We start from the raw sequence: 19,821 nt of genomic DNA, 5'->3' as shown, positions 1-19,821 counted from the left end.
CCACTGTCATTATAAATGCCCTTCTGAGTACAGATGGATTTAAATGTTGCACAAGTGTTTGTTTTTTCTAAATCGCTGTTGATTTTTCAGATGCAGTCGATCCTTGCAAGGCTCAACCCAGTTTGTTACTTCAATCTCTGAAAACAACCCTTATTTCTGATTAACAAAACATTAGATGTATGTATCTTGTTGGAATGCTGAAAGTGATTCATGTAAAAGATTACTGTGTCAATGAATCGAAGAGCCAAAGATACATCTAGTAAAGGTAAAGGTACCCCTGCCCGTACGGGCCAGTCGTGTCCGACTCTAGGGTTGTGCGCCCATCTCACTTAAGAGGCCGGGGGCCAGCGCTGTCCGCAGACACTTCCAGGTCACGTGGCCAGCGTGACGAAGCTGCTCTGGCAAGCCAGCACCAGCGCCGCACACGGAAACGCCGTTTACCTTCCCGCTATAAAGCGGTACCTATTTATCTACTTGCACTTAGGGGTGCTTTCGAACTGCTAGGTGGGCAGGAGCTGGGACCGAAAGACGGGAGCTCACCCCGCCGCGGGGATTCGAACCGCCGACCATACGATCGGCAAGTCCTAGGCACTGAGGTTTTACCCACAGCGCCACCCGTGTCCCTTAAAGATACATCTACAAAGCAACAAAGGAATTACTGTAGAAAAACACTTAGTGCGAATAACCAGTATTTCTATGAGCAAGTTCCAAAAATACAGCACATGCCATTAAGCTACCCCCATGAAACTGTTCTGGCACACAGAAACTCATTAGTTCATCTAAGGGAAATGGGAAAACGAGATGGAAGATAACATTTTTGCTTCATGGTAGTTCAAGCAGAAGAACTGGAACTTTTGGCACATAAATCAAGGGAGTTCTGATAGCCTTTAGCAGTTTCACTCCAGGAAAGGCAGTTGTGGGAGCAAAGGGCAATGACACCACTTTCCCCAAGGACGGATATTTTCCTGCATAGCTCCAGAACAGGCAGGATAATTGTTCTCTCGTACAGGGCATTGTCCCATACTGTCTCACCAAACCCCCCCACCCCAGATCACCTAACATCATTTTGCAAACAACTGTGTGACAGATTCCACTAATGCATGTGCAGGTTGATCTTGTGAAAGTGCAGCCACGATGCCATGGGAAACATTTATATACAGACAAGCTCCTACCAAAGTAGGAAGCTTCAGGCCCCTCTTCTCCCATATTTGTTGTTGTTTAGTCGTTTAGTCATGTCCGACTCTTCGTGACCCCATGAACCAGAGCATGCCAGGCACTCCTGTCTTCCACTGCCTCCCACAGTTTGGTCAAACTCATGTTCGTAGCTTTGAGAACACTGTCCAACCATCTTGTCCTCTGTCGTCCCCTTCTCCTTGTACCCTCCATCGTTCCCAACACCAGGGTCTTTTCAAGGGAGTCTTCTCTTCTCATGAGGTGGCCAAAGTATTGGAGTCTCAGCTTCAGGATCTGTCCTTCCAGTGAACACTCAGGGCTGATTTCCTTCAGAATGGATAGGTTTGATCTTCTTGCAGTCCATGGGACTCTCAAGAGTCTCCTCCAGCACCATAGTTCAAAAGCATTAATTCTTCAGCGATCCGTCTTCTTTATGGTCCAGCTCTCAATTCCATACATCACTACTGGGAAAACCATAGCTTTAACTATACGGACCTTTGTCGGCAAGGTGATGTCTCTGCTTTTTAAGATGCTGTCTAGGTTTGTCATCGCTTTTCTCCCAAGAAGCAGGCGTCTTTTAATTTCGTGACTGCTGTCACCATCTGCAGTGATCATGGAGCCCAAGAAAGTAAAATCTCTCTACCTCCATTTCTTCCCCTTCTATTTGCCAGGAGGTGATAGGACCAGTGGCCATGATCTTCGTTTTTTTGATGTTGAGCTTCAGACCATATTTTGCGCTCTCCTCTTTCACCCTCATTAAGAGGCTCAAGTTGTGTCATCTGCATATCTGAGGTTGTTGATATTTCTTCCAGCAATCTTAATTCCGACTTGGGATTCATCCAGTCCAGCCTATCTCTCATACTAGCACCCAGTAATTGCTTAGAACATGGGTAGGGATGTTTGTTTTTTTGTTTGTTTTTTTTGGATATATGGAAAATCAATAAAAACATGATGATGATGATGATGATGATGATGATGAGATGTAGGTAACCTTTTTCAGACCCTGAGCATTTTCTTGTGAGCAACCTTATGGGTGCTGTATCTTCCATGATGTCTGTTATTATTTTTTACCACACTTACACAGGAACCAACTAGAAAATAATGAAAAGTGCCTGTTTCTATACAAACTCTAGTTGTTCAGCTTCTAGATTAATTTAGAATTCAAAATTTAGGACCTACTGCAGAGATGAAAATTAGGCACGGTACATGAGGCCACATTGATCAGTATAGGGCACAAGGTTAACTGAACACTCGTCAGAAGAGTTAATACAGTCTTCAAGTCAATGTAGTTTAATGCAGGTTGCAAATCTATTATTGCTTTATGACCAATAAACTACCGTACTTAAAGGCATTAACCCCGATTAAGCAGCTCCAGTCAAAATTAGAAACTTAACACCAATCAGTTTCTCCATAAATGAGTTTTAGACATATAGCAGCACCTGAAGGGAGTACATTTTGGTAATATTTCATCTTCTTGGCACAGCGTTTGGCTTTGCTATTAAAACCTGTGGGCCAGATTTGATGTCCTGACCATATGGGTTGACGGCATTGTATTTAATAACAAAATTGGGGTAGGGGGAGGACAAAGACTGAAAATATAATGAAATGCTACAAATGTTGTCATCCCATCAAATGGCAAAGTCCTACCACCTCCTTCCCAAAGCTGGGAAAGCACTACCGGTAACTAGGCTTTGAGAAGGGGAGGGGGACTCTAGGACCCTGTCAAAGCCCTCATGCCTCCTTCCCAAAGCCTAGCCCCGTACTTAGTGCAAACACACAGTCCTGGTGGGTGCAAAACTGATATACAAAAATAACTCTTATAAAAGTGGTTTATTAATGAAGTAGTAGAAAGGTACAGCGTTGTATCCAATAGTGTCCCTCCACTTATGGAAGGCACTTTTGATCCAATAGTGGGAAGGGTGGGCAAGGGATTTTAGCCCATTTCCCCGTTCCCATTTGCAGCCACTTCTCCGAAGGCTCAGAGTGTTGAAAGTGAAAGAGGATTTGCAAATATCACACTAACACACTTTAGGACCATGTAAGGTTCTGTTGGATAAAGAATGTCTAGCCAGCAAAGGGACACAAAGGGATACAAACCCGGCTTTGGATTGTCAGGTTGTGGGTAGAGTCTCTTAACAGCTGTACATGGACTATAAATGTTAGGTGAAAGTTATTATTTATCCCTTTCTTCATTGTTTGGCTAAGCTAAACAAGACTCAACATGCCATGCTCAGTCTACTTTGAACATCCAAGAGGGCACAACCCACAAAGGTGGACTGCAACAGAACTACCGTATTTTTCGCCCCATAGGACGCACTTTTTCCCCCTCCAAAAATGAAGGGGGAAAGTGTGTGCGTCCTATGGGGCGAATGCAGGCTTTCGCTGAAGCCTGGAGAGCGAGAGGCATCGGTGCGCACCGACCCCTCTCACTCTCCAGGCTTCAGGAAGATATCCGCAAGCCTTGCTAGCCCGGCGGGAGTTCCTGCGGGCTCACAAGGCTTGCTGGCAGCAGCCTGCAGCCCCGGCGAGTGTCTGCAAGCCTTGCGCGCCCGGCAGGAGCTCCCGCCGGGCGCGCGAGGCTTGGGGCGGCAGCCTGTTGCCCGAAGCACGCGGAGCCCTCCGGAGGGCTCCCTGTGCTTCGGGCAAGTGTCTGCAAGCCTTGCGCGCCCAGCGGGAGGTCCCGCCGGGCGCGCGAGGCTTGGGGCGGCAGCCTGCAGCCCAAAGCACAGGGAGCCCTCCGGAGGGTGCCCCGTGCTTCGGGCAGGCGTGTGCAAGGCTTGGGGCGGCAGCCGCGGCTGGGGGGGGGAGAATTTTTTTTTATTCATTCCCCACCCCAAAAAACGAGGTGCGTCCTATGGGCCGGTGCGCCCTATAGGACGAAAAATACGGTATCTCCCATTCAGACATATACTAGAACCAGCAGCACAGTTATTTTAGACTCTGGACTTAATGGTTTAACAGGGGAGAGTGTCTCTTCAAACCTTAATTTGTATTAGTTCACTTGCTCCAAGGCCAGCATCACTCCATTGGGGGGGGGGGCTCCTGCTCATTCTGAGTGGGGCCCAGGACCTCTGCCTGACTGTACCACTAGATATAATCCAGTGCAGAATGAAGTTCTAGGTCTGCTGCTTTAAAGCCTAAAATGCCCCACCTGGGAAACAAGACTGAATTTGCACACTTCCTAATTCTTGGGCCAATTAGAGCTATTCAAGACACAAATAACATGGTACTCCAGAGCTAGGAAACCACACCTCTTGCCAGATACAAAGTATCTTAGCATTTTAAATTGGAAATCCCTGAAAGGATTGTTCAAGCAGATAAGCCACAAACAAAATTGTCATCTTTATTTATTATTTAGGATGCACCAGGCACTGTATAGATATATATTGCCGAGTTACTGCCTACAGACTCACAATCTTTTTTTAAAACAAACAAACATGAGAAACAGAGGGGAATTGCTCAAATTTTGCCCAAGCTGGGAAAGAGTGAAAGTTGGATAGTTCAGTTGGTAGAGCATGAGACTCAATCTCAAGCCCCATGTTGAGCAAAAGATTCTTGTATTGCAGAGGTCTGAACTGAATGACCCTTGTGGTCCCTTCCAAATCTGCAACTGTACACTTCTATGATTCTATGAAGGAAAACATTCAAATTAACCTAGAAATATAAAACAATACAAAAGAAATCCAAGCACTACATCAAGAAGGAAATGCGTAAGACGAGCTAGGAGTTTTTAATAATTTTTACAATGATACTGAGAAGAGGCCAAGTGAATATTTAAAGGAAATTGGTTCCACTCATAAGAGTCCAAAATTAAAAAAAAAAAAAGTTTCAGAGAGAAAAACAACAACATGAGTGTGAGCGTTTAATAAGATTCATGTGTGGTGAAATGGAGGGACCAAGACAAGAGACAGAAACCAACAAAAATAGAAATTTACGTTTGATAGAAAATAGGGAGAGTCAATGAGGGAAAACAAAATAGGTCAAGTATACAATTATTATTGTGTAAAGAAAGTAGGATGACATGCAAGAGTCAAGAATAGTATCAGTAAGTGTTATCATACTCCCCCCTTCATGGCACATGACTCATTTGGAGGAGACATGTAAGTTTTGGGGCGGGGATGGGGGAATGTAAATGATATTAATTTAAGAATGGTATAGCAAGCACTACCTTAATCCTGCATTGTAATTTTGGAATTACTGAAGTTGGGTTTCAATATCCTTCTTTGCTATGTGGCTGGATATCAGTTTTGTTCTTTTTGTAACTTTTTGTTAAGTTGAAAAAAATAACCAAATCACTTGTGTTGTTATTTTGCTTTTGTTTTTTTTAAAAAAGAATGGAGGCAATAGGTCGAAACTAAAAAAAACAACCAGGACGGCTGACGAACAATGAAGGCATTACTACGCCTTGTCCCACCAGTGAGGGGCACAGAATAAAGATACAAGAAATTAAGTGCACATATACTATTAAGGAACAACTGCTTTGGGCTTCCAAAACTGAGTTCATATAATATCAGTAACCATACATATTAAGCAACCTCGGGATAATCATAACTACATTATGGCTTACACATCTGCAAGGAGGTGGTAGGTTTTAAATCAAAAGCTGGAGCAAGATGAAAGCCTAAGGCTGGGCTCCAAAGACTTACATTAGTAATGCCATGTGGGATTTTTTTATTTCCTTCCTTGAACAGCAGACGTTCACCAGAGCTTATCAAAATCTGCTTTTGAAAGTCCCGTCCCCCGCCAACTTTCAAAAGCAGTTTACCATGTGTCAATGGGGGACCGCAGTTCAAGAAACCAATGTCTTCTTGGATACATGAAAACCATTCTGCACATCAGTGGATCCCAGCCAAGGAGCACCACATGGTAAGTCCTTTAGCAATATGGTAATTTGTCACTGCACTAACCAAAGGTATGTGTATAAACAGTACCTCACCAGCCATGGGGGGGGGGGGGAGCTTTTGGTCTCTTGCCTCTTCCAATTTCCTGGAGTTGTTGAGGTAAAAGGACTACACATCAGCCATACAAATCTCATTGTTCTAGATAATTTGTTCATGCCAACGTTAGATTATAATCAGACATCTGGTACTGCAAACATTGGTCTAGTTCGTATTTAAACCATAGGCTAAAACAAATTACAGTGGTGCCTCGCAAGACGAAAAGAATCCGGTTTTTTCGTCTTGCAAAGCAACCCTATTAGCGGCTTAGCGGCTATTAGCAGCTTAGCGGCTAAGCGGCTATTAGCGGCTTAGAAAAGGGGGGGGGAGCGAAAAAAATCGCAAGACTCGCAAGACGTTTTCGTCTTGCGAAGCAAGCCCATAGAGAAATTCGTCTTGCGAAGCGCCTCGAAAAACGGAAAACCCATTCGTCTAGCGGGTTTTTCGTCTTGCGAGGCATTCGTCTTGCGGGGCACCACTGTATTGTTTAATGCGAAGTAGCAGTACACTAGTGCATGCTGCTCAGAAGTTTACTGATACTCCTACTACTTTGCCATGTTGTCCAAAACTGTGGTTTGATTCCCTCCAGAAGCAATAATAACCAAGGTCTCTTCAAGGCTGACAGTTTGTTGTTTGGAGAAAAACCAAACCACAAGCCCAGGTTTAGCTAGCATGAGAAGCAGACCCTGGCTTGTTTTCTCTGTGGCGAAGCAGCAGGAGGAGTTGGGAAGGAATGATGCTGGAACTTTTTACATGAAAGTGAAATTTTAAATTTGTTATAAATTATGGCTTAATGTTACATGCCATTGAAAGCACAGAGTAAAAAAATACTGCAAAAGAGATTTTGTGGTGTAAGTGGGTGGTAGAATGTTGAATGGTATTGATCCAGCTCTGCATGCAAATTCCAAACAAATTGCCAGAAGAACTTCATGGAGAATTATTCATGCTCTACATTTGCACATGAAAAATAATAGTACTTTAGCAAAAGATTCCCCACCCTGAACTAAAAAATGTTTGTTCATAAAAAAGAGCATATTTCTGTGCTAATTGACTTGTTTGGGTTTTTGTTTTTTTGTTTTTTTTAAGACTTTTATTACACTATATTTCCTCATAATGAACTTCAAATTTTCCAGCCACCATTGCAAAATTTGAATTCCAATCCTTTAAAAAGAACAGCAAGGGTACTCATATCAAATGTTTTCCACCAAAATCTAAAAGGTCAAGTGTTGAACGTCTTACAACTAGAGAACTGAACTATTTTTAATGGTGCATTGCAGGTATTTTCTAACCACCCAACAAAAAATATATTTTCGCTTCATACATCTAGAGATTAAGACAATAAAAATCACAAGCAGCTTATTCAGTCTTGTGTTGTAAATGCCCCCTGATGAATTCTAAGATTACTATGCTATGTTCTGTCTTTCGCAATAAAGTAATACAGAGTAGTACTCTTGACCAGGCAAATAACTTCTAACAGTAGGAGTCTTGCATTCACAATCTACCATGAACAGCAGAAGTAGAGACAACTGAGAAAAATGAGGCAGAATGAAACAATTGCTGCAAAATAAAATCTGACCAGGATGGAAACTTTGATCTGGAATTCCTATTAGACTGTTAAGAAACTACAGTAACTTGAAGAAAAACAGATATTCCGCTCATGTATAATTATTTTGTCAATATGCTCCCAACATGCCTTTTGAAAAAGATGGGAGGGTGGCAAGAAAGCATTGGGAAGCCACCATCATCACAAACAAGCCCCCAATTTTAATTGTGGGGAGGTGCCAACTTCCAGCACCAGGCCCAGTCCCCCCCCCCCACTTCCAGTCCGGGGTTGCCCTTGGCTGCTCCTATAAATGGAGCTGGAGCAAGAGGTCACATTTTTGAAAGAGGTCATCCTCTCAAAGTCAAAAACAACTTTATAAAACACGTATAACAGGGGAAGGCAAATTTAGAAAATACTTTGCTGAACAGTAACTTATCTCCAATACTCACTAGCTATCAAACCGATTTTATACAAGGACAAGAGAACATGCCCTTCACATTTATATCACAGCCATAGTATCAAGGGGTGTTAAATAAGTTAAAACAAGCATCCCTTCTCTCCTATACAGAGGAAATGTCTAGTAACCAGCAGCACAGGGCAACCCACCAAACAGGACACCAGACTGAAAAAATCTCCTATACTTGGCACAGATAAATGACAAATGTGAGGATAGCAATGTGAGCCCAATTAGTGGGAAGAGTTATGAACATCCCCCAGTCTAGTCATAGAAGTAACAGTACAATGATGCAAAGGGAAAAAGAGGTAGCTTCAAGCTGCTGCTTAAATTCCTGGTTTCATGGCCTCATGAGAGGCATTTCTAAATGTACCTTTTACAATTCCAGTGTCCTCCCCACACAGATCACTCCCATGTGTCAGATATCTAACTGGAGTGGGAGAGGTGTTATGAGATTCCCTACTAAGGAATGTCCATCATCCCCCCTCCCCCTTCTCCAAGTATCCTGCCTCTTATTGAAAACATTATAGTTAGGCTGATTAATTTTAATGAGACAACTCCCAGTTTTAAGATTGTTTTGCCTATGACCAGTCTCTGGGTGTTGCTGTTAGCTTTGGTGATGTAAGCTGCGCTGAGCACCGTTTTTAAGGCGGGATATAAATATTTTAAGTAAACCAAACAGTCAAAATGTATCATTCCTCAGAAACCTGTCTGGAAATTGCGATTAGCAAATCCCTGAAGCTAAAGATCTAAATCTTTACAGTCTTGGCTATAAAAGCTAATGGCTCTACCATCTAGCTGTTAATGGATTCCCTTATACTCTGTATTTGGGCAAAGATTCATATGAGAGCTTATATAGAAGAACCACACTGTTCACTTAATTCTTGTTCATAAGCGAAGCTTTCCATCCAAAAAAAACCCAAGCATGCAAATTCCACAGCAAGATGGTAATCCATCACAGGCCTTTTAAATACTTACGTGAAAATGCTTCTTGATTCCTGCCATTATATCCCACATCTATAAACACCAAAACCTTTATAAATAGTAGGTACAAGGCAGGATGGGAAACTGTATTGGGCAAAGGACTGGCGGTCACCTCTTGGGTCTTTTCCTAAAGGACACTTTAGCTCAAATTAAGGTCTCAGAGCCAGCACAAAATGCAGTGATGCCAGATTAGCCAGTTGAAATAAGGGGGCATTTTGTTACTGCTTCCCTGATGGCTGGTCTAGAAAAACCATTGTTGTTGAGAGAGGAAACAGAATGAAAAGCCATGCTAAGTGGAAAAGCCATATTTGGGAAACAGCTCTGCAATACAACCACATTTATTAAGTGTGGTCAACCAGAACACTGGGATAATCGGGAATTCAGAAAATTGGTAGCATCGTTTCCATATGGCCACACTGACAATGAACTACACTGTGGATATGAATGAAGCCAGTTCATACAAACTGAACATAGTGCATCTTGCGTCTGAGGAAGCACACTTTAGATTGCACTACATATGTAGTTGCACTCAACTGTGTTACGTTTATCTGAACTAGTTCTTGAACAGCCTTCAAAATCCGCCATGCGCCAGGCACATTTTGCACCTAGCTACTGACCATATGCAACCAAGTGAAGATGCCTGGGCACCAGGATGGCGCCTGACATCTCCGCCATCTGGAGGTGAATGCCTAGGGATCCTTGGATCTTGACTGTTTTCACACATTATCAACACATCCTGTAGAATTCTATCCATGATATTTTATCTGCACAATCAGAATGAATTTCAGCAGCCAAAAAGTCATATTGAAAAATAGGATTTTTGAGCTGTCTGGCCCAAACATGGCAACTAGGCATTCCGCTTAGCTATTTGGCGCCTAGGTTATATATCTTAGTATCTAACAGTGTTCTTGAACTATATTTAAGCTCTGTGCCTGAACCAAAATGTTAGAATACCCTGATGGACCTGGATCTGAAATGAAACCAAACTCAACTACTTAATTGTTTGGCTTCCTGCTCACACTTGTTCCAGCCTTCTGTTCATTTATATTACAACCTTGTCAAAGCTGAGATTGCCTCTTTTACCAACTGTATCACATGTAACAAAACAATGCATTTAAGGTGCTAGCGGAATGATCTGTAACAGTTAACCATTTACCTCGGCACATATTTGTCAAAAAACTGGAAAAAAATTGTGCCAGGTAAGCAAAACCTCAGTTTAAAGAAATCTCTAGCTTGCAGATACCTGGCTGTTTCTTTCCCTACGCAGAGGGTGCTTAGGCACATTCAGATCTTTGGAGTAATAAAAATAAATAGCCTCTTTTACTTGCTAGAGCTTACAGAGCATTAGACACCTCAAGCCATTTGATGAATTTGAGAACTTGTTAAAATTTGCATAACTGAACCTATTGCACTTTTATACACAAAACTTCATTAAACACCTTTAACTGGTCATGTTAACTGGAGATTAAAAAATTCATAACATTTGGCTTTTAGGAGAAGCCTAACTTGGAAAAATGAGACTGTTTTAACGTTTTCTTTGGCACTTTAGCCATGGCACTCTTCCATGGCCTGCCATTCCTTCACAAGATGTATTTAAATCTAAACGTATGTTCAGAGAAAAATACCTTGAGAAAATAGAAACTGAAACGAGATTATATTTTTTTGTAGAGACAAAAAAATTCCTATCAAAACAATCATAATCCTGCAAACCAATGCAAAAAGTTTAAAGAAGGGATGTTTACCCATGAGCTGGATCCAGGGCTATTGCTCTTGGCTGGTCAAGGTCTTGCCAAAAGAGAACTTTCCTAGATGTTCCATTGAGATTAGCAACTTCTATCCTATTCGTTTCAGAGTCTGTCCAGTACAATTTTTTCCCAATCCAGTCACAAGCCAAGCCATCTGGGGAAACCAGACCTGACACGATGACGTTCTGCACCAGGTTCCCTGTTTGATTAAAATAAGTCTGCTTGATGGCTTCTTCGCTCACATCGGTCCAGTAAATAACACCCTGTGAGTACAGGAAGTCCACTGCTGCAGCATCTTCTAAGCCACTGACAACAACAGTTGATTCCATCTTCACTCCTCCAGCATCCACCAGTCTGACATCTCTCCGGTTAGCAAAAAGCAGGAGGGGAGAAGCTATGGAAAGGAAGAACAATAAAGTGTTATGTATGGTAAACCATCACTTCTAAAAACAGAGCAGTGATGCCTAAGCGCTATATTACATCTTGGGATTTCCATTCAAGTAAAGTATTTATTTGGCATTATTATGGCTTTTAGCACAATGCCACATATTATATTGTTTTTAAACATTCAACAAACTTTGTAATCATTTGGTAAAAGAAGAACACTGCCTCCAGAACATTTACTGCCTTTAATATTCTTTGTGCCCCACCAGTTTTTTCATCAATTCCAACTTACCGTATTTTTCCTTCTATAACACGCAGATTTTTTCTCCTAAAAAGGAAGGGGAAATGTCTGTGCGTGTTATTGAGCGAATGTGTGGTTCCTGGAGCCAATTTGTGCGAGGGGAGGCAAAAAAAAGCAGGCAAAAATCAAATCGTGCGTCTCCTAGAAGGGAAACTTGAAAAGAGGAAGCGGCTGCTTTCCGGCATTCTGCCTCAGGGTCTTACTGCCCACCCACCTCTGCTTCCTTGCTGTGTTTGCTCAAACGGAACAAAGAGCAGGGAAAGCCCCTCCCCTCCAGGCAAGCAGAGGGGAAAGCTGAAAACATGCAGGAGGGAGAGAGAGAGAGAGAGCGCGAGCTGGCTGGCTTGGGTGGGTAGGTGAGGGAAAACTTTTGCCTTCCTTTCCTCCCTACCCCTCTCCTGCATTCTTCGCCAGCTGCTTCTCTGCACACCCCTCTCCTGCTCCTTGTCCCTTCTGTGTTTTTCCTTCCCTCCCCACTTAAAATGTGGTTAAAAAGCATGGATCCACATGGATCCTCAGGATCTTTGCATTGGGTCAGCCCAAATTCACCGTCAGATCACATAGCATGTCCATGGCTACAGCCTGCCCCCCAAAAATCACGCACCCACTGTTGCCTGGGGCTGCAATGGTGCAAAAACGTGGTTAAAAAGCATGGATCTACATGGATCCTCAGGATCTTTGCATTGGGTCAGCCCAAATTCACCATCAGATCACATAACATGTCCATGGCTACAGCCTGCCCCCCAAAAATCACGCACCCACTGTTGCCTGGGGCTGCAATGGTGCAAAAACATGGTTACAACACATGGATCCACATGGATCCTCAGGATCTTTGCATTGGGTCAGCCCAAATTCACCATCAGAGCACATAGCATGTCCATGGCTACAGCCTGCCCCCAAAAAATCACGCACCCACTGTTGCCTGGGGCTGCAATGGTGCAAAAACGTGGTTACAAAGCATGGATCCACAGGGATTCTCAGGATTTTTGCATTGGGTCACCCCAAATTCACCATCAGATCACATGTCTGTGGCCACAGCATGAAGCACAAAAATGATACATCCACTGTTTCATTCAGAATGTTTTTTCCCTTGTTTTCCTCCTCTAAAAACGATGTGCGTGTTATGGTCAGGTGCGTGTTATAGAGCGAAAAATACGGTAGTTTCAAAATTTTTTTTTTAAGTTTGATAAATTAATGCCCAGGAAACAACTCTGAAAGCCAGAGTAAGTGGAAATTTACCAACCACCTCCAGGATAAAGACAAAGTGTGTATTTTTTTCTCCATATGATTCCTACAACTGAATACCTCCAAATTCAATTTACTCAGTGACGAACTGACTCGCTTTTCAAGCAGGACTTTTTGTGTTTTGCTTCAACCACCAACTAATGACACTAGCATTAACAGACCTGAAATTGCTTCCAATCTGCCACTGGGCTAGATTCAAAGTTCTTGTATTAGTATGAACAGGTTAGGCCCTGGATATATTAAGGACAACCTTGCTATGCACGTTTCAGGCTGGACATTTTGAGAACATTTTGTGGGGAGAACACTATTAGTGGTTCCCCATAGAACAGAAGCACAACTCATGTAAACAACAAGTCATGTCTTCAGTATTGTCAGCCCACCTGTTAGGGTTACTATATTTCAAAAAGTGAAAATCCGGACACAAAATGAAGTTTTTGAAAAAATTTAAGGAAATTTGCCATATGCCCAGATTTTCCCAGAATCCCAGAAGCTATTTCTGCTCAGACACTGTTACTGACTGCCGTATTCTGGCTAAGTCCGGGAAATTCCGGGCGTATGGCAACCCTAACCTCAGTGGAACTGCCTCCCATTAGCAGTCAGACAGGCACTGTTCCTGCTGCATTTCAGATGCCTAGTTAAAACCATTTTATTTCAGGATGCCTTTGATGCTTCTCTGGTGTTTTAAATGATTTGATTTGATTTAAAAAAATATTTCTGGAGTTTTGAATTTCTTAGGCTTTTGTGTTTTAAGCGTGATATGCTATGCATTTTTATCGTCGTAAACTGCTTTGGTGAAAAGCAGGATATAATTTTTAAACAACAACATTCTTAAAGAGTCCCCTCCCCATAGCCAGGCACTAAAAGTTCATCCACACACTACAGCAGCAGGTAGAGTATGTTCTATGCTTATGATAATATTTTATTCTCTTTTTAATTATGCTATTTAAATGTGCATTTTATATTTGACTTCCTTTAGTAATGTTTCCTTTTGAAATGTTAAGGGGTTTTTTGTTGTTGTTAACTATTCTGCATTAAATGTGTATTCTGTAGTTTACCTCCTTTGTAATGAATTATTTTGAAATCGTCAAGGTAATATTTTAGTTTCCTGTTAATTATGTTGTTTTAGATGTAAACTTTGACTTTTTTCAGCAATTGTTTTATTTTGGATTATTTTAATTGTTGTTTTAATGTTCTGGAGGAGACCCTTGAGAGACCCATGGACTGCAAGAAGGTCAAACCTATCCATGAAGGAAATCAGCCCTAAGTGCTCACTGAGAGGACAGATCCTGAAGCTCCAGTACTTTGGCCACCTCATGAGAAGAGAAGACTCCCTGGAAAAGACCCTGATGTTGGGAAAGATGGAGGGCGCAAGGAGAAGGGGACGACAGAGGACAAGATGGTTGGACAGTGTTCTCGAAGCTACTAAAATCAGTTTGACCAAACTGTGGGAGGCAGTGGAAGACAGGAGTGCCTGGCGTGCTCTGGTCCATGGGGTGACGAAGAGTCGGACACGACTAAACAACAACAACAAACCCCTTTGAGACTTTTTTCTAAGAAATATAAAGTGGTATAGAAATGAAATAAATAATTAATAAAAGTTCATGCAATCTCCAAAGACGTAACTTGCATGCACCTACATAAGGTGCATTAAAGGTAAAGGGACCCCAGTCCAGTCGCAGATGATTCTGGGGTTGCAGCGCTCATCTCGCTTTACTGGCCGATGGAGCCGGCGTACAGCTTCCTTGTCATGTGGCCAGCATGACTAAGCCGCTTCTGGAGAACCAGAGCAGCGCACGGAAACGCTGTTCACCTTCCCACCTTTACCTTACCTATTTATCTATTTGCACTTTGATGTGCTTTCGAACTGCTAGGTTGGCAGGAGCAGGGACCAAGCAACGGGAGCTCACCCCATCGCAGGGATTTAAACCGCCAACCTTCTGATTGGCAAGCCCTAGGTTCTGTGGTTTAACCCACAACGCCACCCGCGTCCCTTGCATACACCATTCTAAGGTGCATTAGTGCCATCTAAATCAGTCACTACTTTCAAGCAGGAACATACTTAGGTCACTGGTTTTTTCCTGATACCACTGCAGATGGTGAGAAGGATTGCCTAGGAACATAGAAAGTCACCTTTTTCTGACTCAGGACATTGGTCCATTTAGTTCAGTACTGTGTGTCTGGCAATGGCTTTCTAGGGTTTTAAGCAGGGATCTTTCACAGTCTTACCTGGGAATGGCACAGATGGAACTTGGGACTGCTTCATGCAAGGAGATGACCAACTAATGCCACATATGTTACTTATACATTACAGTTGTTCCTTGGTTCTCAAATGGAATCCATTCCGGAAATCCGTTCGACTTCCGAAAACGTTCAGAAACCAAAGCGCAGCTTCCAATTGGCTGCAGGAGCTTCCAGCACTCAATCGGAAGCCATGGAAGCCGCGTCAGATGTTCGGCTTCCAAAAAAGTTCACAAACCGGAACGCTTACTTTCGGGTTTGTGGCATTCGGGAGACAGAACATTCAAATTGCAAGGCGTTCGAGAACCAAGGTACGACTGTATATTCTTTTACAAAAGTTGCTCGACAGAGCAGCAAGCTCCAATGATTGATCAAGCAGCTAAATTTTAATTAATTAGCAAAGCCAGCTTTAACTGGTAGAAATCCGAGTTTAGTACATATATTTATTTTTTCTGGTAAGATACTGTACACAGAAATGAAAAATATTTATGATGATGTTTCTTAACAGATAAATGGTTGCTGTTGGAAATTGTGTAGTAAGCAATGCTTTTTAAAAATCACACTTTCGTAATATGCAAGTGTATTACATCAATTTAAAAAGCGTCCTGCAAAATACCACCTCCTTTAACCACATTACAGTACCTTGTAAATAAAGTGGGGTACCCATTAGCATGACTGTCTTTATTTAGATAGTTGCATATAACAAAGGGATGACCCCTCAGCATTAGATTGTTTCCTACCAATTACAGCAGTTAACACTAATGCAATTAACTTAATGGAATACCAATATTCCAGAAGAGGGCACTAACTGCTACAAACGGCAATATTTCATTCAGGATCTGCTCAGTTCAGCAGCTTTCTAATGTAATCCAACACAGAACATTTCTCTGGCAAATTATTTGTCACTTCAAGCCCTTCGAGCAATTCCACAAGTCCAAGCAACAGCTGCTAGATGTCTTTACTAATCAATTGCTGACTTTCCCCACAAGAGGCTTGTAGCTTCAGCTGATGTTTCAGACTCCTAACATGCATGGAGTTGAGATCCAATTCTTTGTTAGTGAACTCCAAGAACATCATCCAATACACATACTACAATAAAATATATACTATCATTGAATTGCTTTTCTTTATTATTGTTGTGATTTATTTTTTGGCTTCTAGATAAGTCACAAGGAAATGTTCAAAATATAACACAAACAGCTTTAAAAAAACCACAAAGAAATCAGAAAATGAGTTTTAAAAATGAAGGTGGGTGTTCTGCCATGCAACTTTTATACTGCAATACAATCTTATAACTGGGATTAATTAATATTTTGACTGAAATATTCAGGACTTGAATAAGAATTATGCATGACTGTTTTGTTGTGCATTTGGCCTTGTACTGATGTTCATCATATGGTTAGGTTTCCAATATTCAGTCCATGTTCTCTTTTACATCTTTGGCTTAGTGTTACCTTTAGAATTTCAACTTCATGTATATTTAAACAACAACAACAACAACAACCCTGCAACATTCTCAATCCACACTATTTTACAAGGCAATCAAATAATACCTAAAAGACGGCATCTGACCATTTCGTACAGAACTCCCAGCACTCTAGCTGCAACAGCTCTAGCAGCAAGATCCAAGTTTGGTTTCCTTCTGAGGTCCCACCAAGTTCAGTGGAACCATCTCCCACGTAACTGTGCATAGGATTACAGCCTTAGGATTCCTTGGAGACCACCAGGGCAATTATCCCTGCTTAAAAGCAGTAGTTTGAAGGGCAGATGTGCCCCTAAGGAATCTTGCAGCTTTGCAAGTTTATAAAAAGAAACACTGCCACAGGAATATGCAGCCACTTTCATATTAGGCTGGCAACGCTTTCTGAAGCATTCAAAGGGGAAGATGTACAGACAGATGGCAAACCCCTCTGCAAGGTAGTGTATACAGTGGTACCTCGGGTTACATACACTTCAGGTTACAGACTCCCCTAACCCAGAAATAGTACCTCGGGTTAAGAACTTTGCTTCAGGATCAGAACAGAAATCGTGCGGCGACGGCGCGGCAGCAGCGGGAGGCCCAATTAGCTAAAGTGGTGCTTCAGGTTAAGAACAGACCTCTGGAATGAATTAAGTACGTAACCAGAGGTACCACTGTACATGTGTGCATGGTTGGTTGTGAACTGCCCTTTAAACCATAAGAAGCGCAGCCGGCTGAATGAGAAAGTGATAGAGCGTGTGTAGGAATAGAGCAACATATCTAATAAACCCCTTTCTGATTAATTATAGGAGGAAATCAAGGAGACTTAACACTATGGGGAGATAGAATCTTTGAGAGGAACACAGGCTAGCAGCAGTTATGGCAGAATAAGGATAAGTCAAGCTCACCACATAAAGTTGCTTAGGCAAGGGTTTTAAACAGAAAGTTGATGAACATGGGGTCTGGGGTAAGAACAGCTTGAGAAATGTCTAAATGAGGAACCAAGGAGCAAGACATGATGTGATGGGATGATGAGCTGCTTGTGCGTAAAGCTTAGTCCCTCAGAGTCTGGCCTGGTTATCAAAGCTCTGTCTATAGAGGAGCCCCCCTAAAACATGACTCCCTCAATCGCTGGCAGAATCCGACAGTGGGCGTTTGCGGAAACGCTTCCAGCATAGAAGCTCCTTAACGGAAACGCGTCTTCGGGATTCTCGGCGCGACAGTTTCCGGCGAGGGGTGGGTGTCCCTATAGGAGGTCCTGAAACTTCCCCACTGTTTTCGCTGGAAGTCTCTCTGAGCCATCCCTCCGATTCACTTTCCCTTGGAGCTCCTTCTCTCCCCCTGCTGGTTCCCTCCTCTGCTGCCGAGTCTCTCCTAACCTCCGTGAGCCCTTCCACCGCCTGCCCTCCCGATGGCAGTTCCCTGACACATGACATAGTGTGCTGTGTTGTGGGACCAAATTTGCTTATCAGTCTGGAATAGCAAGGCAAAGAACTGAGGGAGAGGTTATCACCAAGAAGACAAAGATCTAGGAAGCCAATCAGAAACAAGCACTCCAAGCTGGCTGGAGAGATAAAAAAGGCTGTAATTGGCGAGATACAGGATGCAGGGCAGGGGTGGGGGAGGAGAAACACATGGAAGAAGGACAAAGTAAGTGCCAGGGAGTGGGGAAGACCCAGGATTGAGAAACTAGCTAAAAAGTAACTTAGTGCAAGGGAAAAGCAGGAGGAAAAATATGGCCCATAGTCTGCCCCATGGGTAGGCAAACTAAGACCCGGGGGCCGGATCCGGCCCAATTGCCTTCTCAATCCAGCCTGCGGACGGTCAGGGAATCAGCATGCTTTTACATGAGTAGAATGTGTCCTTTTATTTAAAATGCATCTCTGGGTTATTTGTGGGGCATAGGAATTCATTCTCCCCACTCCCCAATATAGTCCAGGCCCCCACAAGGTCTGAGGGACAGTGGACCAGCCCCCTGCTGAAGAAGTTTGCTGACCCCTGGTCTGACCAATACGTGAGGCAACTGGAAGTCACCTGAGCTAGCAAGCTAAGGGACCATTATGCATAAGAACCAATGGCTTTGCATGTGTTGCTTTTTCATTTGTGTGTGTTTTGTTGAAGTTGTAGCATAATAACATTTCAAAGTCATTTGATCCCATCTGATCTATCACTGTTTAGTTCACCTGGTAGGAAGACTCCAATGGACTCCAATTTTATCATACTTTTCCCCTTCTGATGAATCTGAATGGGAATTTTTTTTAGAGGGGTGGCCATATTTGCATATAGACAACCTCCCCTCTCCCCACCACCTGGCAACCTAAAACAGCTAATCACCAATAAGCCACAGCAAAGCCAATTGACAAATCTCTCCCAGCGTCTAGTGGTAACACCATAACTTGACCCAACAATGTCATCCACAACATTGGTGATTTTCACTTGCTCATCTTCCAGTGTGATTTATGACTTCGCCTGTCAACAATGCCCTGCTGCATTCTACACAAAATAGATGAGCCAGTCTCTCCACATAGGAGTAAATGACACAAATCAGACACTGAAAATGGCACTTGGGAGAATATTTCAACTTCCCAGGGCAGGCCATAACAGACCTTAATGTAGCCATTCTGGAACAGGCTGTGTGTGTGTGTGTGTGTGTGTGTGTGCGTGTGTAACATAAATGAGCTTAATTACAATCCATCAATAAATTCAATGCCATCACTTGTGGGTTAAACAGAGACAAAAGATTTTAGCTCTTTTATCATGTGTAAATTAGCTTTTCAATGCCAGGAAATCTGTGCTATCAATGATTGTTCTTAATGAATGGTTCCCTGCCATAGGTGTTAATACAATCATCTCAGCAATGCTGAGTGAATCCTCACCAATATGCCACTATTAAAATGCCTATTGAACATATATTTATGCTGTAATTGTTTTAGACTCAATTTTTCCTTATTGACTTTTGACATTCACCTTACAATTTTCTCCTTTATATACCTGCTAACTAATACTTCACATCATGCATCTGATGAAGTGGGCTTCAGTCTCCTAAAACTTGTACCAAAACACATTTGTTAGTCTTTAAGGGAAGATATAAATACACGGTTCCTTTGCAAATCATACAAGCAGAAAGGATGCAGTCACATGCTCTGCTGAAACTGAAGTCTTTGGGGTAATGTAGCATCTGTATCAAGAAACTATATTAGCTCCTTATAGCATTTCATAGCTGTAAAGCGTGTTAAATAATTCTATTCCGTCCTGTCTGTGCATTTAGGATTGAGCAATGCAGAAAAGAATCATATCCATGTATAAGGAAATGGAGATATGCTCAAAAACAAGTTACTCAGAGAAGTAAAATATGCCC

At 42.5% G+C, this 19,821-nt stretch overlaps 1 protein-coding gene across 1 annotated transcript in view; it reads right to left on the bottom strand.

Annotated features, from left to right (window-relative positions):
* LRP5 (LDL receptor related protein 5) overlaps nt 1–19,821 on the bottom strand; it is a 121,088-nt gene that overhangs the window by 74,485 nt on the left and 26,782 nt on the right. Inside the window, exon 2 of the mRNA XM_079990671.1 lies at nt 10,834–11,230. Coding sequence (XP_079846797.1) covers nt 10,834–11,230 — 397 coding nt within the window. The remainder of the gene's footprint in view (nt 1–10,833; nt 11,231–19,821) is intronic.

This window comes from Podarcis cretensis, assembly GCF_951804945.1.
Source record: "Podarcis cretensis genome assembly, chromosome: 1".
In the NCBI taxonomy this organism is placed as follows: domain Eukaryota; kingdom Metazoa; phylum Chordata; class Lepidosauria; order Squamata; family Lacertidae; genus Podarcis; species Podarcis cretensis.
The sequence above is the reverse complement of the archived record's forward strand: the minus strand, read 5'-3'. Positions and strand labels throughout refer to the sequence as shown.